The following is a 25,119-nucleotide window of genomic DNA, read 5'->3' as shown; positions in this document are numbered from 1 at the left end:
TCAGTTTTATATAAGGTTAACCGCTTCAGTTAGAAATCTCCACCTCTTCATTTCAGTTTAGCAGGACTGTCTCTCTCCTGTACACGCTCAGGGACTTCCATGGGAAGCATCGTTAGGTTAGGCGAAGCAGGCAGGCGGGGTCAGTGGCATGATTGGTGGCTGGGGGGGTTTTAAGGGCCGGAGGCCGGAGGCTGGAGGCTTCAGCTGTGGTAGCTGGGCACAGCTGCCTGTTTCTGGGAGAGCCGCAACAGCTCCTCCCTGATGGCCTTGATCAGGGAGGCAGAGGAGTGGGTGGGAGGGGAGGTATCCAGGGGCTCCGGGGCCGACGGGTAGCCCAGCCCGGGGGTGTCTAGGTGGGCAGGGGGCGCCGAGGGCTCCCTGATACCACTCCTGGGCATCTGGAAGATAGAGGACGAGTAGTCAGGATAGTCCAGGAACTGAGGCCAGGCAGGGTGGGAAGACACAGAAGGAGAAGAAAAGAGGGAGAGAAGGAAGAAAAAAGTTTAAGGGAAAGGAAAACAGATTGCAAGTGGCAAGTGATACAACTAGAAAGTGAGAAAGAACTAGAAAAGATGATCAGAACAGCACGACTGTTAGAAAACTGAACATGCAAAGAATGGAGAGAACTTGAGAGGTGAAATGGGCCAAAGGATCTATAAATTTCACCAAGTTTACACAGATAGAAATCATTTCTAAGACCTCAGTCTCAACAAATATACAGCTCTGATTCAGGAGCTGGACTCACTGCGTCTCGGTCAGGTCCCGCCCTGGAGAAGTTGTCGTCATGGTAGTGGTTCCAACCGACTCCTCCGTTCTGGCCTGGGGACGGCCTGCTCCCTGCTGGGTAACCGTTGATCCGGCTGGACAAGCCCACCTGTGTTAGATGATGGAGCTGGGCACCTGCACATACAAGAACGCATGTACACACACACACACACACACACACACACACACACACACACACACACACACACACACAAATACATCACATCAGAGCGACCTGACACTCAATCCTCAGCAGGCCCCCTAATATACTTTGATGCAATCTCTACAGTCTGAAATGCACTCTCTGTCTCTCCTGCGCTGCGCTCCATATGGTAAATGCCAAAATCCATTTCTATTAGTGTAAGTCACATGACAGCAGCAGCAGCCTCACGCCAGCTCCTTTAATAATTCAGCAGAGAGACAAGGCTCTTTCAGCTTGACAGGTTTATGGGGTGGAGGTGAGCGCTCTGGGTTAAGACACTCTCTGTATCCACAGAGAAACGCTCTGTATACAGATAATTACTAAGTTGGTTACTTCATTTGGGAGTTGAGATTCTTGTTTTTTGATTTTGGCCACATTTTTCATGCTAAGTGGTGATTGCTGTGGTGTTTTCCACTGCACTTCCTAGAGATCACTTTGCAATCAAACAGTGTCACCAGTACTGTAATGTCTTTTTTTTTTTTGATTGGTTGATGAAGTTTGAGTTTGTGTAGCTACCGGCCTTTTGTTTATCTGTTCAGCCATAGTGGCTATCACTGGTCAAAATAACTACTGAGTTATTCTTCTGTTTATTCCAAATATACCTCTGTTGCTGCTGCTGAAAACGTAAAATGCATCCCTCCATGTGCACCAGAGGAACAGAGCTGACCATAGGCTGAATCACTGTTATGTTATATCAATCATAAATAGAAGAGTAGAGTAGAAATGCAGACATGTATTTATATGAAAATGTTGCTTTTACATTAAATGAGACTGTTGGAGGTGGAAGTGTGAATAAGACGTATGCAGACCATGGGCAACAGTGTGAATATAACAGTATCGCTAGGTGTGAAAACCAATCCATGTCCTTCTATGTTTCTGTTTATGTGTGTGTGTGTGTGCTTTGCTGCGCAGTTTGGTATTGTACCTGTAGTTCCCCCTACTGGTCGCGGTCTGGCGGAGGAGGGCAGCTCGTCGGTGTAGAGGCCCCTGCTGGAGTACAGGCTGTCCGGTTGGAGCTGCTCCCCAGGCCCTGCTGGCTCTCCTGGCGGCAGGTAGCTAGAGCCATGGCCTTGTCTGGAACACACAGGACAATTCATTTCTGCCCCCAGTTGTACTTAGCTGCGATTTAATCAACACAACTTCTAGAACCTTTGAGAAATTCAAAGGAATTGATACAGTGCACTGATACAGTACACCTATATTGCATGTGTGTGAGTGGTTATGTGTAGTTCTGAATTTGCACATTGTCCCGAATATGCCTGCATTCTTGTATGTATTTGTGTGTGTGTGTGTGTGTGTGTGTGTGTTACTGTGCGCAATATGCATTGCTAGTAACGGGGTCACTGGGTCACTACAGTACCTTGTAGGGGGTCCAAGATAATAAACTAATGATGACTTGAAACTGGTCCCAGTCTGTCAATTCTATTATGATTCTATCTACCTGATTCTATCATATTATTATGCTGATTTTGTTTTGAATTTATGTTAGTGTAATCATTACGGAACAGTCATAACTATCAAATTGCAAGTTTCTCTTCATCCATTCTCATCAGCCGTACAGTGGGAGGAATACATTTTGATGATACATTTTCTTTCTTTTTTTTACTGTTTTCACAAGCGAGTACAAAAATCTAACTGGCTAAGTTTCCTGTGGTGACAAACTGGTCGACCGTTATTATTTCAGTCAAGTTTCCTTTGGTTGCTTGGCTCCCTAAAAAAATTAATGGACTTCCAGAAACAAGTTGCTCAAGTTTCTGGCGGTGCGTCTGCACAGTGTGTGTACAGGCGTGTGTGTGTGAGCTAGTGTGAGTGCATGCATTTATTCAGCGTGTGTGTTTGTACCTGTGCCCTTAAACCAAACCAATAATAGGAAGAGCTAAAGCCGTTGCCACCCAGTTAAGAGACCACTGCTTGGACCTGATCCATTAAACCGATGAAAAAACAGATGAGTCTCCTTTCATTATTCATGAGGCCCACTGGATGGAGCTAAAGGAAAACATTCCCCCCGGTGCAGCGGTGGGAATCACGCTGTACTGATCATTATAAAGAAATGAGTGGCAAATGGATGTATTATTTATTAATTTATACATGAATACTCAATTCTCATTGGCTGGTCTGCTCACCTCTGTATCAGGCCTTGGACTGAAGGAGGGGACAAGCCCAGCTCACTATACCTCTGCAGGGAGAGACAGAGAAATACAGGGTCAGGAAAGCTGTATAAGTAAAGTAAAAATAATGACAAAGCCTAAACTACAGGAGACTCTGTACTTGCAGTCCTATGGTGTCATCAATTTATAAAACATTCAAAACAATATGACACAGTTTACATACTGTATTGAGATACAGCAGATACAAAAATGCAATAATGCAAATAGAGCTTCAGTATTTCTCATGATTTACAAAGCAGTACTCTACCTCTTGCTATGCATATTTGGGCGGTGTTGTTTTTACCCGCTTTTGGGCATTTTGGTTTTGTTGGATATCCTGCCTTTTTTTTTTTTTACAGCTGACCTTTCACAGCGTATTAAAGCACTGAACCTGCAAAAGCGGAACCTGCAAATGGATTTTATGGCTCCGCTGCTCACCGTTAAGTCTCTCTCTCTCTTTCACCTGGGGTAAACACAGCTGTAAAATGCATGAGTATGCATTTTAAGAGTATAAGGGTGTAAGGGTGGGTTTCAAATAATGAATACGACTGATATGGACAGGCATTTCATTTAGAGTTTGAAACATCTAAATATAACTCTAATATATATATATAAAATATTTAAATGCCAATAGTATAGATATTTGGTGTAGTTTTTCCTCACGTCCTACAATGCGCCTGAAAAATATCTCAAAGTATAAAATAGCATAATTTCTGTTTTCTGTTTAGAGTGTGGAACGCATTGTTGCATCTGGAAAGTACTGAAAATGTTTTTTCACCAGCCATAATGCTGGCTCCATAAATTCATGTCAAACACAAGTCATCTGATTGAAATGAATCTAATCTGAGGAACAAATAAAGCAAAAAAAATTATAGAGACCTGCACTGCTAATGTAATGCTTAACTGCTATCTCCTAACATCTCACAATTTCATTTTAGCTCAGCTAGAGAGTTCCTACCCTTCAAAATTAATTTTAAATCAGAGAATGTTCTATAGATGTTTTGTCTCTTGGCAATTCTAGTTATAACAGGTATGACATATTGTGTATGTAGTCCTGCAATCCGAGCTTTTGGTGTAACAAACTGTGGCACTGGATTATTGGTCTTTGCACAGTGGTAGTTTATACAGACCCCTTCCCTTGAATAAATGTCAAGTAGAAAAAAAATAAAGCTGCACTATTGGGCTCATTATTCCAGCAGCCTGCTATAGCAGAGCACTTCTGTGACCCTACCTCTCTTTGAAACCAGCCTTACACAGACAGGAGGTAATGCAGATCAAGCATATGCAGGGTATATTACTCTAGTCTTAAGACGCGGTGGAAAGCTGACCGGGGTTGTGAGGTCACCGCGACATGGGGGGCGACAGATGGAGGAATCCTTAACTGATTAGTTTCCTAAGAGGACATGATTAGACCTGAACCTAGAGGTTTCATGCTGGGAAAGAGCAGAGAAAACCTGGAGAAAGGGAGGAGATAGTGAATACTAAGGACTACTTTACACCTGTCCATATATTGTTTAGGCTATTATAAAGATGAAAAAAGAGAGGCTCCATTTCTCTAGGTCTTTCCCCTGATTAGAGAGATGAACAGACCTGACTGGACACAGCTTACAGGAACTCAATCCGGTAAAAGCTTAGAGCTTATGGAGAACCTTTTGTTATCAACTGACAATCTTCTACAGCCCAATATGAAAGCAATCTGATTTGATATATCAATCCATTGGACCTTGTAGAGGCAGTCTGGGGGTTGGCTACTCACGCTAGGGAAAGGGCCGAGAGCCGGGTAGGAGGGACCCCAAGGTCTGGGTCCGCGGGCCGGGGGGCTGGAGGCAGGGGGGTTGGTGTTGACCCCCGGGAGAGTGATCCCTGCTGTGCTGCCCTGGGAGGTGGGAGACACCAGGGCGAAGGCGTCGTCCAGCAGGGAGTGCATCTGCTGCCGCGCCTCCTCGATGGAGGGCTGGGGGGGCATGTACGGGGGCGGGGGAGGGGCGTGGCCCGGAGGAGAGCAAGCGGGACCCAGGAAGACGTCATCGGTAGGGGAGGGGCTCCTGGGGGGGGATCCTGGGCCTTGGTCAGGGTCCGACTGGAACAGCACAACAAGAAGGGGTGGGGCGGTGGGAGGGGCGGGATAGGAGGAATCATCAGCTCAGTTATCTATAATCATTTGAATCTTACTGCAGATTATTTCTGAATTCAAATTCTTTCATTATCATTATTGGTGTAAAGAGAAAAATAAACTCTAAGATCTGCTTTATGTCAGAAAAACATAAAGTAACAGTACATGAGTTTAATACAAGAGATCCTAATCTTTTTAATGACCCAAAACACATATGCATTAGGCCCCACAGACTGATTTTAATGAATGAAATAAAATAACAAAATTAAAATTGAAATTGAAATGTGTCTTTCATCTTGCTCAGGACTCCCTAGGACCCTCTCAAAGTCTCCTACAGGACCATGGACCCAATTTTGTGAAGCACTGGATAAATATAAGCCAAATCTGTTTCTGGATCATGTCAGTCTCCATTATGTTATTGCAATAACTTTAAAGTGACTGAATCCCTTTTAGTCTGTCCACTGTTGGGTCCCATGGACGTTTTTGGGCATAGTGACAAAAAGCTAGAGGGAGAGAGGTTATGTGTAAGTAAATCCCATGATGCTCCTGCACTACCCACCACGTAGGCCACGTTGTTGACCCCAGGGCACTTCCTGTACGTGGCGTCACTGTCATTAGAGATGAGATGATCTTTGTCTGCGTCCGTCATGCCGCCGTTCAGCAGGTCCTTCTTCCTCTGCTTGGGGGAGCGCTTCCCTCGACCGCTGAGACACAAACAGAGAAATGTCCTCCACATTGGTAATTTGATCAGAGCATTTCCATTTAGCTTTCTTTAACACACACACAGAACAATCTAGTCAGACCTACTGTGCAGCAATACACACCAGTACCAATTTAATTTTCATACAAAATAAAATTAGATTATGGTAGCTTGTTCCAACATCAGAAAAGTGGCCTGATATTTGAGCTAACACACACTTATTATAAGATCAAATACTGACCAGTTCCCCAAGAGCAAACAAATGCACAGTGTTCCAGAAAGCAGGTTCATCTTCCAGGCTTATCATTCAATAGAGAATCTTACTCAGGCTGTGTAAAAATGCCTGTCAACCTGATTACGGGCCAACCTCATATTATTCAGCATTGTGAAAAATCAATCTAGAGTTCCACTGTCAAAATGTGTCATATCAGTGTAGGATGCCTTCATATTATTTCCACTAAAGTGCAGCAAGTCTGAAAAAATACCTTCTGAGCGTTAAAAGCTACCAAATCCAAACAAATTGGTTTAGATATATCTGTGAACACATTTCTGCATTATTCATGATCCAGAGACAGCGAGAATAAAAACTCAGTCATCAGCACAACTAGCTTTGCTATAAACAACATCAGCAGTTATGAGTCTTTACAAAACAAAATGCTTTTTTGCATCCACCACTTCCTCTGATATTCCAGGGTGAAACTGCCTTAGAGTGCTGATTAAGGATCAACTTTCCCACCCCAAAACCAAACCAGAAGGTGGTAAATTGTAACAATGACCCAAAATCACACTCTGGATATCCGTTCCCATATGAGCCCTCTATTTGAGCTCTCACCTTTTCTTGGGTTCCATGAAGATGGAGGGCATGTGGATGTCTGGGTCCAGGATCTTATCGATCTGCATCCGTGCCTTTTGGTAGATGCGATCCTGGTCCTTGGTGTCTCCGAAGCCGTTGGCCACGTCGTCCATGGCGGGGAAGTCGTAGTGGCCCTTTCTCTTGGCACGCAGGCGGATCTTGTTGCGGTGGTGCTCAATCTCCGACTTGTGCCTCAATGCTACCTGGATCTGAGGAGAAAACACAGAACTAGGGTGAGACCTGCCTCATCAGAAAGTAGTCTCAATAGCACTGTCTATGCCCAGATAGGATCTGCTGTAGCTTTAACAAGCAAGATAAGTATTTTGCTTGTACAATTATGCTTTTGTGATTTATAAATGTATATATTGTACTGCTGGGGAAGAGTTACAAGAAATATAGCAGCATCTGAGAATAATATTATGTCTTACACTACAAAAAGATGTCTATCTTGACAAGTCATTTAGTCTCATATTTAGCCTTAAAATCTTGTTTTGGTTAAAACAAGTGAAAAATTCGGTTAACGGGATAAGAAAATTCCACTTATTTCCAATGCAGTTTCACTTGTTTCAATCAAGTGTCAATATCTTGAAACAATGCAGAATAAGGCACAATATTCAAGAAAATTCTTGAACCAAGATAATTTGCATTGAAAACAAATTAAGTTATCTCATTAGCAGATTGTGAGGATTTTAGGACTTAGATTAATTGATCTGCTAATATGGACTGTTTTTGCCAGAGGAGAGTAAGAAAGGCAAACCTCTTTGTTGATTTGGTTGTTGTCAGGCAGTTTGCCGTTGATGGTGGGGCTGTGCAGCGGTGGGATGGGCATGGGCTGCATGGCGATAAGCTGGATCTTGTTGGGGAGTCTCCTGCTTGCGTCGGTGGCGCGAGACATCCGGTCCACATGCTCAAAGATAGAGGCTGAGGACAGCTGCTCGTCTGGGCCGTTCATAGGTGGAGGACCTGAGGAAGAGAGCAGGACAGGAGTCAGGTATAAAACAGACAGACAGTCATAACACAAACTAGCCAATGCAAGTCTAAATGCTAATGTTGACATATACACCAGGGGGCCGAGCCTTTAGAAAGACAACTACTGTGCAAGGATCTCTATGAAACATTCATCCCTTCGCTTGACATGATTATACTTTAAATATGACTTAACAAAGGCGTTGAGCAAATGTTTTTGGCATGGGAAGCAATAACATCAAATGAACGCGGATGTCTATTTTCCAAAAGCTGAACTTAATTTCAAACAATGGCGTTGCCTTTTGTTTGTGAGGTTGATTGTTTCCTCACTGTGATTGACAGCTCAGCAGACAGTGATGGATGGTGAGAACAAGCAGCGCACAAAGCTACCACAGAAACACACAGACAACACACAGACACACAGCTGCTGGAGGTGAAGCCTGAGCTCTATGGGGACACAGACTGAAAGAGGACAAACTCTTACCAATTCTATTCTTGCCTGCAAACCGCAACAGAAAGGAAAGAGAGTTTTACTGAGGTGAAGGAGATCAAATGAAAACAAACTGTTGAGAGAACGGAATGAATCTAAGTGGTTATCTTGACCACAAAACTGAAAGGAAGCACCCTCTTTGTTAGGAGCAGGGACTGAGTCATCAGAAAGGAAATGAATAAAAGTTTAGCACATTGAGTTCTGTCCTACACTATTAGTGCTGTGTACATTACTAGAGACGAACAGTAAAAACAATGGAGGGGGAGAGAGACAGACAGACAGAGAGAGAGAGAGAGAGGGAGAGAGAGAGGGAGAGAGAGAGAGAGAGAGAGAGAGAGAGAGAGAGAGAGAGAGAGAGAGAGAGAGAGAGAACAGAGAGCGGAAAACACAAGTGACTCATCTAGGAGGATAAAATTCCACGGCTGATAAAAGTTTCTCTTCTGGTCTTGTTAAGTTCATTAGTCTGAGGAGGAAATGGAAAAAAACTGCCTTTGGTTGTGTTTGAAATTCTGACAAGCAGCACAGAAATGAGCAAAAACACTCTTTAGTATATACTGTGAACAGAGAGAAAGAGGGTACATTGCATAATGCTGTGCGTGTCTCATATACAATCCACTGTACTTATAAACATTGTTGCAGTGTGGTGTGTATACAGTGTCGTCAGCGGACAGGCAGAGATTTATCAAGAACGAAGATAGAATAAAGATGAGCTCAGATAAAATAGGCCTTGTATGGAGAGTGCGTATCGCCTATCTCCTTGGAAAGCAGGCCACAGCGGAGCTACAGCCGCAGAATTCAGAAGGGAAGGGACGAGAGTTCAGTGCAGACGCCATTCCTCTGTGGGTGAGTCAGGTTGTAGTCTGTGTGCCTGGCTGCCTCTGGCTCAGTCTCAGTCTGTACACACACGGCACGTAGGCTCAGAGTGGCACTGCGGGCTTGAATCTATCAACAAGCTGTCAGATGGAGTAACTACAGCTATTCTTTCTCTTATTCCTTCCTCCCTCCGCTCTCTGGCCTCTCTCTTTGTCCACTGCACGGCGTTTCTGCCAGTCCTTTCTGCCAGTCCTTTCTTCTGCCTTTCTCTGTTCCTCTCTGCGGTCTTGCTTTGCCACTGCTTGGGTCAACTCTTTCTCTCCGCTCTTTCTCTGCTCCTGCTGTCACCCCTTTGCTGCCGTGATGCTGTCATCGCTTTCTGTCATTTTTCCATCACTTCCCAGCTCCCCCTGCCCTCCGTCTGGCTCTCTCGCCCGTCATTCCATGCCTGCGTGAGTTGCTCTCTTTTTCTCTCTTTACCTCTGCCCCCCCCCCCCCCCCCCCCCCCCGCCCTACACCCGCTCTCTGTGTTTGGAGGAGTGATGTGAGCGTTGCCAAGGCCACTTGCCATTTAAAACATTGATGGGGATCTTGCGGGCCTGCTTGCTGTCGCTGGGCGTGGCGTGGGCTCTCAGGTTGTCCTCCGTCGATTCCCGCTCGCTGGAACGATCGCTCACCACTGAGTCACCGTCTGACGGGGAGATCCTGCCCAGAAAACACACACTTGCATGAATAATAGAAACCCAAGAACACACTAACACACTAAAATGCAATGCATAATCAAAATGTAGCTCCTTTACAGAAGGGTTACATCTGGGAGGATTTCTTCTTAGAAATGATCACTTGTGATTTGAAGCTAATAGTGATAAATGCCGAAAAATATTTCCATTGATAGAATGATTAAATGCCTAATGAAATTGTACAAAGCCAGCTGTCAAGAGAGGAAAAATAAGCCAATATCAAAGCCTCATTCCAATAATGACTTGTGTAATGGGCTATATTAGTGACAGCAGTTCATCAATATATTAAGCACTAACTGCCGTACTAACATTTCAGTGTCATCTATTCTCTATTAGCTAGAGCAATTAGTGAAGAGGGAGGTGTTAGTAATGGTGCATATATTGTTCTCTGAAATACATCATCAAAATTACAGATTGGCAATGCCTCTATGATTTAAGCCTGGCTGTGATGCCAGTAATTCTCTTATACTGTAGATAGTAAATATGTGATTGTCTTTTCTATTACATTGTGACACTGTCTATACATATACATCAATTTGAAATGTTTAAAGTTAGGTTTAGGGCACAAGTGAGATAGAACTTAACTCTTAACTGAGTAAACTTAATGTTCTGCCTACTCTTACATACATGGATTTTGAACAATAGATGAAAAAACATGTAATAACTGAGTATTAACAATAACCACATATCAATGATGTCAGCTCTCTGTGATACAATGCAAGACCAAAGCAGCAGTGGTCCTGATATCATGCTGTATGTGGCACTAGATAGAAGGAAAAGCCCTCACCGCCTAGTGCATCAATAATTGATCTGAGGATCTGTCAAGAGCTTTTGTCTGACTGACTGACTGTCCCTACTGAGGTAGCTCGAAAACAGAGCAATGAAGTAAGAAAGAGCTCCGTAAAATATTTAAATCAATATGTAAAAATCTGTATCTAGGACAAGATTAAAAAGAATAAAGGCAAAATCCAATGAACACATTCACATTTCCAATTAAAAGCACATCTACAAGTCTTGACCGGGTGCTGGATATAAAGTAGGAGAAAAAATTCACACATGTATGAATGAAAATGTTTCATGTTCCATGCATGGTCTTCAACTGGCATGATACATTGTATTTTGTTGCCTGAAGCCCATAATTGGTTGAAACACAGCATAAAAATGGAGCATTACTGCAGTGTGTGTGTACATTTTCTCTTTTCTATATTATGCAATACCTACTGGCATAACCTAGGAATACCCTAATGGAATTTAATGCTTTCATTTTTTCATGTATTTATTTGGATTCTCTGGATGTTGCCCAGGCTGAAGCTTCTCCTCCTGGGCTGCACTATCAGCAGCACTGACCTTCCTCGTCTTCGACCGCTGCGGGACGCCTTGGTGGAAGAGACGGAGGTCTTGGACTTGGGGGTGAGGATCTCCCCATTCTCAGAGGGACTGAGCCCGTCTTTAATGGCGATGGAGAGGGGTCCTGGGCCCGGCCCAGGCGGGGCAGACTCCTGGATCACCATGACGTCATCCTTACTGTGCTGGCCCAGATGCAGCTTGGCAAAGTCAAAGCCCTTCACACTGGGAGCCTGCAGCTGAGGGGAGAGGCAGAGCAGAACAGGAAAGAAGGAGAGGGGAGGAGGGGGGGGGGGGGAGAGAGGAGGAATAAAGAGTTGTAAGACATGGAAAAGGAAGGTAGAAAGATGTATCACAGTTAGAAATAACAGAGGTGAGAGAGGGAGCGATAGAAGAACATCAGGAAATGTTATTTACTTAATGGTGAAAGTCTGGACTAGATTTGGGAGATCAAATGTGCAGCAAACACAAGCTCAGACAGAGACAAGGCAGTTGAACTGCAATTCCCCAAAGACCAAGAGAGGTGAGAGGGTGAAGCGACACATAGATAGATAGACGGGTAGAGCATAAGAAACTAGGCTACGCTGAATGACTGATGGATGGCCGGTCAGCAGGGAGACTCAGACAGACAAGCATTAATGAATAAAGAGAGAGAAAGAGAGAGAGAGAGAGAGAGAGAGAGAGAGAGAGAGAGAGAGAGAGAGAGAGAGGGGGAAGGGGGGAAACATTGAGCTGTCTGCTGTCCTTTGAGGAGGTGGGGGATGGAGGCTGGGGGGAGGAAGCAGTGAGAGCACTTGAGTGCGAAGCCTCAGGGACTTTCCAACAGCACAGGAGTAAACAGAGAATGTCAGATCTGAGCATGTGTGTCCTTGGTGCAGTTTGCATAACTCTGGTCCTCTGATATTGAAATGTGGTATCAAGAGGAGATGCTAAACAAAAAGATGACATTTTTCTGTTAATTAATTGAATTATATGTACACTCACTTTGAATATACTGCACTTTTGATACTGGTGCAAGACACGTGGCTTATGAGAGGCTTGTCGGTATAAAACTGCTAATCCAGTGTGAGGCTTGTCAGTATAAAACTGCTAATCCAGTGTGTGTGTGTGTGTGTGTGTGTGCTGCTCTGGTCTCACTATCCGCAGCATATAAACAATAAACAAGGACCAGCCTTGGAAAGGGAAAGCAATGCAAATTGCTGCTGCTGGGATGCTAAAGCTGGTTTCATTATAATTAACACAGCAAACACACATCTAGTGCTATCTCCCACACATTCTACTCACTAATTAGTACTTTAGCCTGGTCAAATGGTGGACTGGGGAATCACTCACACACCAGCAGATGATACAGGCCAATTGATGTCAGTACATCTACTACTTTACATCACAGTGATTGTTGTATCTGGTTGAGGATCTATAGGCTATAATCACATCCAAAAATAATGCTGCACAGGATGATGGCCATTTAAGTGCACAGTAAATCCACCCCATGTCTATTATAATACGATGTGGTGGATTTTCTGTCTGGTCATCATAATCTGTGTCCTAAATGTCCACTAATGCTAACAAACACTGGTCTCTATGGCTACTGTACATTATACCTCTGCTTTGGCTTTCCTCCCTTTTGATATTACTTTCTTTTTCTCTTCTTCTTTCTTTGCCTCCTCTCTTTTCTTCAGCATTGCCCTCTTCTCTTGACCTGTCTCCTTCTCTGCTTGCTTTCCTTTTCTTTTCATTTTCTCCTTTTCTTCCTCCTTGTCCTCTTCCTCCTCCTCCTCTTCTTGTTCTTCTTCTTCTTCTTCCTCTTCTTCTTCCTCCTCCTCCTCCTCCTCTTCTTCCTCCTCAGTGCTCATACTCTGTTTGCCCTTGGCAACTATTGGTCTCTGAGTGGAAGCAGTCGTGGATAGGAGGAACATTGCAAACTGATGAATTAAATTTGCACAATGCCAATGTCTCTTTATACTACAGTTCTCCTAAAAACTCATAAAAACTGGACTATTAACTTGAATTCCACTCAACAAAGTGCTTCTACTGTGTTGTACTTTGCATGATTGTATTTGAATAATTTCTATTGAACAATTACTCTTCAGACTACACACACACACACAACCTAAGTCTACAAACCACCAGCCACTGCTCTGTACCTTCCCCCCTTTAACCTCTTCTTCCTCCTCTTCTTCTTCCTCATACTCCTCCTCTTCCTCCTCCTCCTCTTCCTCCTCCTCACTAAACTCTATAACCTTCTTAGTTGGAGGGAGAGTCTGGGGAAGAGGGGTCCTTGATTCTCTGAATGAGGTAGTAGACTGTGTTGAGATGGAGAGAGGAGTGGTGTTAAGTGACAGATGATTGTGTTAAGTAGAGAGGGCAGGCTAAATGCTAGATGCCTCTGCACATTAGAGCTTAGATTCATTGCATCAGCCCAGTGTGGGGGGTTTAAGGCCCTGACACACCAAACCGACTTCAAAGAACCAGCGGCGACGAAAGTCGACTGTTGCGTCGCCTCACATCGCTTGCGTCTGGTCCAAAAAGTTGCACTTGAACACACCGCAAAGACTACACCCGACGGCCAACTAGCACGTACATTCTGCGCCTGCGTGAGGGGAAATAACTCTCCATACCTTATGTCTGATAAGAAGTTGCAAATGGCACTGGCGTTGTCAGCCCTTGGTCTTTTGGTTGTGGAAGAAGAAAGGAAGAGGCGGACGCGAAAAATAAGGAGAAACCGCACTAAATGGGTGAAATCATGAATAACGTTACTCCAGCGACAGGCTCAAGGGGCTTTCCCGAACCTGTGTCGAGAGCTGGAGATAAATGAAACCTCCGATTTTAAAAATTTCGCTCGGCTCTTTCCTGTTCAGTTCCACATGTTGAAGGAATTTATCAGTCCAATCATCCAGAGGCAAAACACGAACTACCAATCAGAGTGATCTCTCTCACCGACGGCTCCGACGCCGATTCAACATGCTCAATCGGCCGAAAAGACGCCGACAGGGTCCGACTAGTGCCGACGGTGCGGGACACACCGCAAAAACTAGGGACACCGACGCTTACCGACGGCCCGACATTGGCCGACGGCCGACCGTCGGCCTGGTGTGTCAGGGCCTTTAGAGCTTAGATTCATTGCATCAGCCCAGTGTGGGGGGTTTAGCTCACAGCTCCGCTCAACCAAAAAAGAAGGTGGAGGGCAATGTAAGCCAGACAGACATATGGATCAAACAGGATAAGATATGGAAAGCTGGAATGATACACACGACACCCACAAATAGCCAAGTTGTTATTCAGCCTATAAAGCAATCAATACAGTTCTGAGTGGATCCGAGTGATATTTCTGTGTTAGCTAGATTTAGTGATGAAAGAGTTACTGGTGATCTGGCTGTGAAGCGCTACAGCGGGAGCAGCCGAGAGACAAGAACACTGCTGGTGTGTGTTAACGAGACAGAGAGTCAATTACTGCTGTACCACAGAGAGCGCAAAGCTCTCTGGTATTGGTGCTGGTCAGTGCAGCAAGGTAGAGATGCCCCACTCCACCGCATTCACCCTACCACAACTCAGCACATCTCCTTTAATGGGATACCAGTGTGTCCTTTACATTCATTTAGCTGTGGTGCCCACCATAGTTGGAAAATTGCCCCCCACAGCTAGAAACATTTAAATACAATGAACATTCACCATATGTAAATATCCAAATAAGAGCAATTCATAAACTGCAACACATATTGGAATTGATCCTGGAATGGGTCCAGGTGCAAACCAAAATTATGCCCCCACCCCTAATATCGACAAAGAATCCTAACAAACACACTGTGGGATACTGGGGAATTTAAAATCTTGGGCTTGTTTGTTAGTATTGTTTGCTAATTTCGATAATAAATGAGCACTACTAGCTGCAGTATGTGCCAAGTGCATGGGTCACTGGTAAACAGCAGAACATAACTCAATGTCTCATAAGTCATTGTAAAGTGATTACATGTGCTCGACCTTTAATTCTCTAATAAACAAGCTGCTGTGTCTCTAGTGCATTGATGATCTTTTCAGCAACACTGTATAGCAAGACTGTATAGAAGGTCCTTCCATTGTTGATCAAACATGTTACATTGATCAGGATTTCTGAGCTGCCTCGTTGACAAAACAGAGAAAAATTAACACTTTAGCCAAGTGTAATTCCAGGGTGAAAAAGGAATATGTGCTTAAAAAGTGAGAAGATAACAGAGAAAGACAGGGAACAGCCTCAGCAGAGCCAAACGGCAGATGAATCTCTGCTCCGAGGGGCGGTAGAAAGAAAGGAAATAGCTGCCAAAACAAATTGAAAACACAATGCGGTAGGCAGGGAGAGAAGTGTGAAAAGGATTGTAAGTGATATAGTGGGTGTTGAGGCAATACTGTATTCCTGACAGACGGAGGGATGGCTGTTGCGCAAGGTTGTTAGTGTTTAAAGCGTATGAGTAGACAGACAACACAGACAATAGTTGTAAACAAAGATCAAAGCATGAGACATGAAATCAGCTGGTTAAAAGGGTCTAAATAAATTAAAAGACTGTGTAGTCGCAACATCATAGGTTCAAATCCAGCTCATGTCCTTTAACAACATTCTCCATTGCGATCATTAAAGTTTCACCAATCTAATCTAAAAGAAAGAACGATTAAGAATAAGTATAGATTCTGTAGAGTCCCACAACACATTCATGGCAATGACATATACACCTAATTAATTAGCAGTTTATTTGAATGTGGTCTCAGCTCTCTGGCTTTCTTGATAGCTTATAACATATTACATACTTGCATATAAGCACTGCTTATATGCAAGTAATATTCATACTTGAGGTCCAATTTTAACAATGATAGATTTTTACTTTTATTAAGTAGATATTGCTCAATAAAGATCAAACATGAATTAAATGATTTTCTGTACACTGTGATGAGGACTGACAGCACACAGGTGAGACCATGGCAAGACTGATCTCTCCCTAATACAGGCGTGTTGGACTGGAATAACATGGATTTTTAACTGTTCCAAAATAGACTAGTCAGTGAATAAGTTTTGTCACAAAGAAGAATTGCCTTGGTACAAATACGAGAGCTGAACAATGAGCAGCTTAATGAACAAAAGGGGGGATTGAAGCAGAAATGGCTTTGAAACACTGATACAATGGAGGCTTGGTCGGACACTGGCCAGCCCTGATGGTCTGTCCTCTCTGTCCCCTCCCTACCTTCTGTCTCTGCTGAATGGAGGTCATGGCGTCCGGCTGGAACTCCAGCTTGTCTGTCCGACACAGCTTCCAGTAGAGGATGGAGATGATGACGACGACCACCAGGAGGGGAATCACCACCCCGATGACGATCCACAAATTGTTGTTCTCGGTGTCGGAGGGTGAGGAAGCCACCTTCTCCACAGCTAGAGAGGGAGAGAGAGAGAGAGAGAGAGAGAGAGAGAGAGAGAGACAGAGAGAGAGAGAGAGAGACAGAGAGAGAGAGAGAGAGAGACATGCACAGATTTAAAATAATAATATAGTGTATTAGGTATGTGCATGACTTAATTGCATGAATTTACTAATTATGTGTATGTGGTTCAAGTTGTCAAGCATACCCTTTCATTCTCTTTAAGCCTATTCACAGACACCTTGAGGATGGTATGCTACGCACGCAATATCTTAGGACTGTTGGCTCTCATCTTACTGCTATAATCTTCAAAACAGACCTTCATTAATCTTAATTAGCACTCATTTCATCCCCTGGGAAAGTGCCATAAGAGAACACAGTGAGAGCAGGGACAGCACTCCCCCGAGGGCCACTCATTAGGCCTTCATCCCTTGTTTGGATATTTAATGAGGAACACAGGCTTTTGGTACAGTGTGTATAAGGAGAGGTAATTAACTCAAATGTTGCTATAAATATACAAAGAAACACACGGAGCCAGCAATTAGCTTGCATCCCATTTCTGAACAGATTCTTTTTTTTTATGATTAGGAGCTTGTCAACAGCGGGACACACGGCATGTCAATGGTGAGCACTGCATCCAGAGCAGCAGCCCAGGAGCTAGCAGGGACTCAGTGTCTTGCTCAAGGACACTTCAGCATGGTGGATGCTTGTCCTCCATTTAAATGACAGCCTCCCTACTCACTACGTCACTTGGCTGCCCCCAAATGTCGAGGTGATGAACGATGAGTTATCCGCTATGTCAGAGGTACTCACGCTGTGCCAGGACGCCCTGGACACGATATCCCAGGACAATGGCGGCCCTTTGAACGTCCAGGCCGTTGAGCAGGTCGGCCGTTTGGACCGCAGGCAGCCTCTGGCCACTGGGACCCTCCACAAAATACACCGTCTCCAGGGGGTAGTCCGCACCCACCAGCCGGCTCGTACTCACCACCTGGGAGTTGGAAGTTACAGAATACGGTGTAAGATAGGTTTGGGCTCCTTACACCAGGTTAAGCGTCTTTGTGCAGCAGCTTTGGATACAAGTGTTTTCCAGTCCTGCCAGCTTTGTGAAGCTCACAACGTATACTCTAGTTTGTATTGAGACTGTCACAGAGATGTTGATTCAATTTTGTGGTCGTTTTTGAGTTCACAGTTTAGTGGTGTGCCCATTTGGCATACGTTTTCATGGTTTTTTAATCTTTTCCCCCTGCAACATGAGTCATTTTTTGTGACTGACGCACCTGAAATTCGGCACCGACTATATGGCCTCTTTGGAACTGTTAGTTCCATGTTGCCTCATGTTGCTTTGAAAACTCATATAAAAGTGGCGATTGTCTCACCTTGTTAAAGCTGACAAATACTGCCAATTGGCATTTAACTTAATATGACTCTCCAGCGCAGCTGCCTTTGTAATTACTTCAAAACCTTTCATGAGATGTTTCCATTATTTTGTCCACCCCTTTTATGTATGCAAAGGTCCACACACACACACACACACACACATAAATACACACACACACACCATACACAGACACGCAGACAAACTGAACACCCGTGACACATGTCTATTTGCTTTCTGTACTCCCATTAGAACAGTCATTGTGTTTAAATATTGCTCCATGTAGTCTAATACGTCTCTCTGTGTGTGCAGTCCCCCTCTGGGTGCCCTGAGGCACAGTACAGTCTGCTGTCTGCATTACTGGAAAGAGTAAAGCGCAGGTCATGCCTGGACTGACACAGAAAAACGACTGGGCAGGCTCCCTCATCCAGGGTTTAATCCGGTCCCTGCAGGGTTATTAGAGTGGAAAAATGCCAGTGTGTGTGTTATTGCACGACCCCACCTCAACCTCCTCTTTTATCTGTCCAGGCTGGTTCATAAGGTATTCTCACAGGTGACAACACCGCACTGATTCTGTCATGACAGACTAAGGCATCTGGTGTGAGAATTGTGTGTGTGAGAGAGACAAAGAGAGAGAGAGAGAGAGAGAGAGAGAGAGAGAGAGAGAGAAAGGATTCTTCACTAGTTCAGACACTGTCAGCGTGAGCCACCTCACTCTCATTATATCCGACAGACACTCAAAGACGAGTGCCTTTGAAATGCAAAAAGAAAAACAAAAGCCCAAACTAGGCTTCCTCCACGACAGCACTTCCTATCTAGGCTGGAAGGAACATAAGCACATAATCAGCTTCTACGGATAACAGGCATTCATATTCATGAATTTGAAAAAAAAAAACAGCATTTTGAAAGGTAGAAAGGATGCCAGGGCCTAAAATTAGAGATCTAATCATAGCACTGAGACCGACACTAAAGGTTCACCACTAATATAGTCTTCCGTTTTCCCAAATTGCTCTGTGGGTTTTCTGTAGGCAACGATGCGGGAGGCAGAAAGGTCAGACTGAGTAAGGTTGCTACTCAGCCATGGATGATATTTATCACTCTGACAGCCCCCCAGTCTAAAGACCACCACATGCACTCAGACTTCATGAGGCCAGATAAAATATACATCTCTCCTCTCTCCTTGTAAATCTCTCTCTTCCTCTCTTTTGTCTGAGCCTCTTGCTCTCCCTATTTCCCTGAATTCTGAATCTTCCGCCTGCCCTGTCTCTCTCTGTCTGTCTCTCTCTCTCTGCCCCATTAATATCTACTTCCCTCTCAACAACAGAGACAGACTTTTGAGTTTATAATCACCCCAACTGCAGCGTACAGACAGAGATAGAGAAACAATTAATAATTGATCTGCTCTTAGCAGCTCTGTGGCTCACAGGAGCCATCAAGTAACATGACCAGAGAGAGGAGGAAGAGGAGAAAGAACAGGGGACTTATGAGGTTGTGGTCTTTGAGTGGCTCGCCCTGGGCTGAATGGGATGCTGTTGCCATGGAGACATAGCCCTATCCTGTGCCCTCAGAGCTGCGCTGAGCAGGTGCGGAGCGAACCCACAAAAGGCAGAGCCTGATTAGTAAAGCAGTAAGGCTTTCAGCGGCTACAAACACTGCAAGGCTCACATAATGAGCCTTCAGTACTCGGGCTAGGCAGTCAGAGAGAGCTTGCACCAGGGAATAATGATATAAATGGTGCAAGGAAGGCAGCTTTTTCCAGATTTAGTGAGTAATCCATTAACAAACTTCCAATTGAAGAGTTGTGAAAGTTATGTTGTGCAATTGGTTGGGGATTGCAAGGGAGTTTTTCCTTGTATGCATTGAGGGTCTGAGGCTGGTGCTGCCAGGTAGGTTAGGTTATGTAGAATAGGTAGGGTGTTATGTCCTGCTATAATCTGTTTTTGTGTTTCTTGCTCCTATATCATTCTGTTCTATGGTTGATTGCTGATCGGTTAGATTTAGCTAGGCTCATTCTCTGTAGAGTCACTTGAGACATGCTTGTGATAAAGGGCTATATAAATAAACAAACTTGAACTTGAATTGATACACAAGTAATTCCAGTTACAGGGGATTCTATTTTATACTATTCCACAGAGCCTTGTTGCAGGCATATCTTGAACAAACAACCACACTCCCATGTCCATCTTAACAATTGTTTTCCTTTAAAACAAGTGTAAAATTCTGCCAATGGGGTGAGATAATTTTGAGACTAAATGACTTTGAAGCTTCATAGTTTTGCAGTGTATAGCATATTCTCCAAAGACTACGCAGCAGTGAATACAAATATTGAGCAGAGTACTGAATGAATCTACAGGTACAGTACCTGGACACTGTTGTTGCCTACGTTGGTGGCTCTTTTAACACGCCTGACTGATCCCATTGCTTCCCCCAGTAACAGGGCCAGACGGCGCTCCATCTTGGCCTGGAAGGTCCGTTCACCCACTCTCTGGTCCAGCACACCCAGGACCACTACATACACAGAGCAGCAGAAATAAGTAGTTTTAGTAAGTAGTAAACAGCAGTTTTAGCAGCATTTCACTATTCCAAGAGTAGAAAACATCATACCTGTTCTAACCCAGGAGGAGCGAAGCAACTGGGTGGTGTTCAACTCTGGATAATGGAATGCTATTGGAAAAGAGGAGAGGATGGTGTATCATTAGAATAAAAGTTAAACCGAATTCCCCTTAAGTGCGGACCTGAATGATCAGAAAACACAAGCTATTGGAGACAAAAAAGGAGACACAACAGCTATCACTGTCATCATAAAGAAGTGGATATATGGAGATGGCTAAAATATAGTGAGACAACCCTATGGGACTCACGCTCAGCAATCTGCAGCACAGGGAAGCCCATGTAATAGCTGAACTCCACCATGGTGAGCTTCATCAGAAAGTTGCTGACCTCTGACCCCATCAGATAACCCCTGGTGCCACGAACGGCGAAGGTGATGTCCACCGGCTCTCTGGCTAGACGTTGCTTAGGAACAGCCATGGTAATGTTTACAATCTGAAACACAGTTAGTGCAGTTCAGTGGACAGACAATTACACAACATACAAATTTACAATAAATTCGCAAAATACATTTTCCATACAATTGTTTCTGGAAAAGTGTGGTTGTGTCTTAAAAATACGTTATAGTGAAGTTCACAATCTGAAAATCTTTGGCTTCAATAATTGGCAAGAGGACACAACAATGGACAGTTTGGCCTAGGGAACAGTTTGCTAGTTGTTCATAAAACATCATTTTCCATGCAGTAATAAATTCTTGATCTAATCCTTCCATTTATTCCAACTAAAAGAGACTTGTATACTAGAGGCATCAGTGTAATAGGATTATCTGAAACTCTAGGCCAACACAAAAGTCTGCTTTCTAAAAGTGAAGTCCAATAACCACACAGCCAAATAAGCTCTTTCTTAACCAACAGTAAGCTTCTTTAATACTCAACAACTAGAGCATGAATCTGAATCAATAAAACCAAACTGGTAATTTGGGTCTTGAAGTGACCAGTGATTTTAATTGACTGGTTTCCCCCAGACTCACAAGGCCACCACTGAGTTTGTATTACTGCAGCCCCACTCACATAGTCATTTATTTCTGTCACTACTCCTTTCCTGAAATACAAAAGCCTCAACAATTGTAATTAAATAGAACAGCTCCTGCTTGCTGAGCTTTTCCCCAATCCAATCAAAGCTAGCCTATACTGCAGCAATCACAGTCCTCCGCTGGTGCAACGACTGGAGGCAGTCTGGGTTCATCTTAGTCAGCGAACGAGCCGGTCATATAGGGACGTCATAAGCTTGCTTGCACAAACAGCATAGTGACCCAGTTTTGTGCTAATTTCTTTCTCACAAAAATAAACTAGTCTTCCCATTGCCAGAGTTAGTTCCACAATGTTATGCTGCTTTTAAGGGAATCTAATGGTTCAGCTAGCTGCCGGTCTTCAGCAGGAACAAATACCTGAGATTAACACCTCAGACAGAAAAAGGTACTATGATTAAGAATAAAGTAAGACCTAATGAAAACATCCCAGTTGAAGCTTTCGTTTTGTGAAACAACTGTCTGCTAGTTGTGGTGTGTGCAGTGCAGGCTGCTCCAGCCCAGAGCTTCTCATGTTTCCCTCCCTCCCGCTCCACTCACATGCACTGTGAAGTTAGTCGACTGCTGCGAGCGCCGACGCACTTCTGCAAAAGCCATGGTCAGGCCTTTCTCAATGCGCTCGCTGAAGTTGCATACCCGCATGTCTATGTGGCTGGGCACAAACTGTAGCACTGCACAGAGGGAAGACAAGGAGAGTTTTAGAGCTGGTTCTAAAAAACACATTTCTGCATACTGACTGTAATCACACCTGTGATCCTGCATTAGTAGTCACTGTAGAAGTCACACCACGTTGCATCTATCCTGCATTAGTACTTCAAGGTGGAACAACAACATGCAAATGTTGCTACATGTGTATGTTGACAAATTACACACTATTCACAATGTCAATTATGAAAGGACACTGGCCAAATTATTTTGCATATTAGGCTATATCCTCTTTTGCTCTGTACATTTACCAAAGTAAAGGGTTATCATGTCAAAAACAATGGGTTATCATGAAATGTTAAAGGTTGATGATTCAGGGCCCCTGGATTTAGACAAAGATTGTAAGACAGCTTTGTTTGTGGGTTTACCTGAGTGGACTTGGTATTTATGGTCCGGGATGGTCCAGCTGGGAGACACAGACAGAAAGCGGCGTCCAGACCTTCGTAGGGCGTTGATGACAGATATGGCCGTGTACACAACTGGACCAGATACCGCCCGAAACACAAACTTAGGAGGGGGGTCCACAACCTTCACAGACACAACAAAGACATATGCTATAATAACACAAACCACAGATAAGAGTCCTTCATCCTCATTTAAATGGGTTGTGTTACATAAACAGCAGATAGTGTGTTTGAAAGGTCACTGTGTTTCTTGTGGGTCAGGGAGTCTTGATGTAACTATTCCTGTGGTTTGTTTATGACAGAAGCAAAGATAAAGAAACTCAGGAAGTGGCCTGGCCCTCCTGGTTCATCTGCACCCATAGTCACACACACACACACAGACACACAAACTCTCTCTATGAATGTACACACGCCAAGTCTGAGGGCCATTACACAGCCCAGCCACTTCAGCTCCATCTTGCAAGCTATCTTCTGCTGAGGCATATAAAATGTCAATGGGGTAAAATTAATTTACCTGCAGCTCGACTGATTTGTTGAATTCACCCTTCAGGATATCTCTGACTTGAGATTTGGCATATCCAACAGTGGCCCCAGAGGGAAAACCTTCAGAGAAAAACATAAGCTAATGGTTATGTTCTCTAATAATAAAATGCACCAAATTGTATGCTTGAAATTAAAAGTACAGCTTCAAGTTATCCCTTTTAAACATTTCATACATCTCACAACCTAATTATAGGAAGGTTAAAAAGGAACTTACCAATTTTGACTAAATAAGTAGGCTTGTCAATGTTGCAGAGGTACTGTCTTGATGTTGGTGCTGTAGTTGGGCTCTTGCTGCTGGTGGCGGTGTTGAGACTAGTGGAGGCTTCGGTGGCAGCAGTAGCGCTAGCTGTGGTTTGACGAGAAGTAGTGGTGGCAGTTGTAGTAGTGGGTACAGCAGAGGTGGTATTAGCTACAGTGCTAGCCGGGCTCAAGGTCGTTGTGGCAGGGCTGTCTGTTCCTGCTTCAGTCACCCCCTGGTCGCCCACCATGATTGGGGGAACCACAGTGACATTAGGTTCAGTTGAAACTGAAGTGATATTGGGAGTAAGTTCAGTTGTAATAGTAGTGACATTGGGGGTTATTTCTGTTCTAACAGCAGTGGTATTGGCAGCAGGTTCAGTGGGAACAGGAGAGAAGGCTGTGGTCGCAGTTAAGACAGGAGTGATGTGAATAGTGCTGTGGAGGGCAGACTCCGTAACAAACCAATGGACATCTGTCAGAGAGGAGGAGGACATTACATCATCTTGCTGCAAGGCCGTGGCACTGGGCAGGATAGACACTGTTAAGGCAATGCTGTCCAGTCCAACAGCCAGGGTGGGTGTAGGGCTGGACCATTCTGTGGTGGACACCTTACCACCCGAGATGGAGGAAGAGAGGTCCAAGAAGTGGGTCGGTGCTATGGAAGGATCCACAAAAGGCTCAGAGACATTGACCAGCTGAAGAGTCTCCTCTGTGGTGTGTACTGTGGTTGTTTCGTTGAGAGGCTCAAAGCCTGATAGATCACTGGAGGACTCCTCTTCGGTCCATGTGGTGTTATCGGCGGGCTGGGGCTCCTCTGTTCCAAACACAGCTGTTGACATGCGACTCGGGTCCACAGTGAAGGTGCTGGTTGCCATAATGCGTGTAGAACTGATGGATACTGCAGAGAAATGCCTTGCGGTGGTAACGTTCCCTCTGTGTTCAGCTCCAACGTCTGAACTGGTGTTCTCCTTGGTCAACTGGGTGGTGTAATACTCCAAGCTGTTCATGTCAGGTAAGAGGAGATCGGTTGGTTCAATGGTGAAGGTATCTGACCAGTCTATATCTGAGGCCTCGGCTATGTCACTGTGAGCTGTGGGAGTAGGCTCAAGGGTATGGTGAACTGAGGAGGAAAAAGAGGAAGGATGGATGGATGTAGGAGGAGCAACGGAGCTGTAGGCTGTCATGAGACTGGGTGAAGGTGAGATATGATGAGGGAGCAAGGAGGAAGGGAACACCCCCACCCTTGAAGGGAAAGACGTGTCATAGGTTTCTGTGGAGTCCTCCAGATCGTACATGTCAGAGGGCAGGTTGGTGACCAGAGAGTAGTCGTCTCCCTCTGAGCCCAAGAAAGACATGGTCTCCATGTAGTCTCCAGACCCCCAGTCCACGTCCATGGTGTTGGTAGGGAAGAAGTCCTCCGGAAAGGCCTCAGTGGGTGCAGATGAAGCTGATGTAGGGTGGGGGCTGATGAAAGGCACGTTGCTATGGGCCAGAATCTCAGGTGCTCGGTTGAGGAGCATGTGGAGCCCATGTGCTGGGTCGTTCTGCTGCATGGGGGCTCTGCTGGGGCTCAGCTGGTTCACATCCAGGATTCTACTTGAGGGCTTCACAGGGAGCTTGGGGTCATGCTTGGGGGGAGATGCATCTGCGTGAAACTCTGGCAGTTTAGGGGGCTCGAGAGGTCGAACGGGAACTGAGGTCAT

At 44.6% G+C, this 25,119-nt stretch overlaps 1 protein-coding gene across 1 annotated transcript; it reads right to left on the bottom strand.

Moving 5' to 3' along the window:
- Positions 1–126: 126 nt before the first annotated feature.
- LOC139912504 (UPF0606 protein KIAA1549) lies at positions 127–25,119 on the bottom strand. Its single transcript, XM_071900324.2, has 22 exons — positions 23,391–25,119; positions 23,148–23,236; positions 22,598–22,757; positions 22,065–22,195; positions 20,749–20,932; positions 20,492–20,551; positions 20,250–20,395; positions 17,323–17,500; positions 16,341–16,525; positions 13,278–13,436; positions 12,735–13,016; positions 11,137–11,372; positions 9,618–9,754; positions 8,231–8,245; positions 7,538–7,743; positions 6,760–6,989; positions 5,787–5,931; positions 4,871–5,194; positions 3,091–3,143; positions 1,893–2,041; positions 746–900; positions 127–437 (listed from the first exon to the last, which is right to left on the bottom strand). The coding sequence occupies exons 1-22, from the start codon at positions 25,117–25,119 to the stop codon at positions 201–203; spliced, it is 5,190 nt and encodes a 1,729-aa protein (XP_071756425.2). The 3' UTR covers positions 127–200.

Source organism: Centroberyx gerrardi, chromosome 4, assembly GCF_048128805.1.
Source record: "Centroberyx gerrardi isolate f3 chromosome 4, fCenGer3.hap1.cur.20231027, whole genome shotgun sequence".
Lineage (NCBI taxonomy): Eukaryota > Metazoa > Chordata > Actinopteri > Beryciformes > Berycidae > Centroberyx > Centroberyx gerrardi.
Note: the sequence above shows the minus strand (reverse complement) of the source record. Positions and strands in the feature narration are given on the sequence as shown.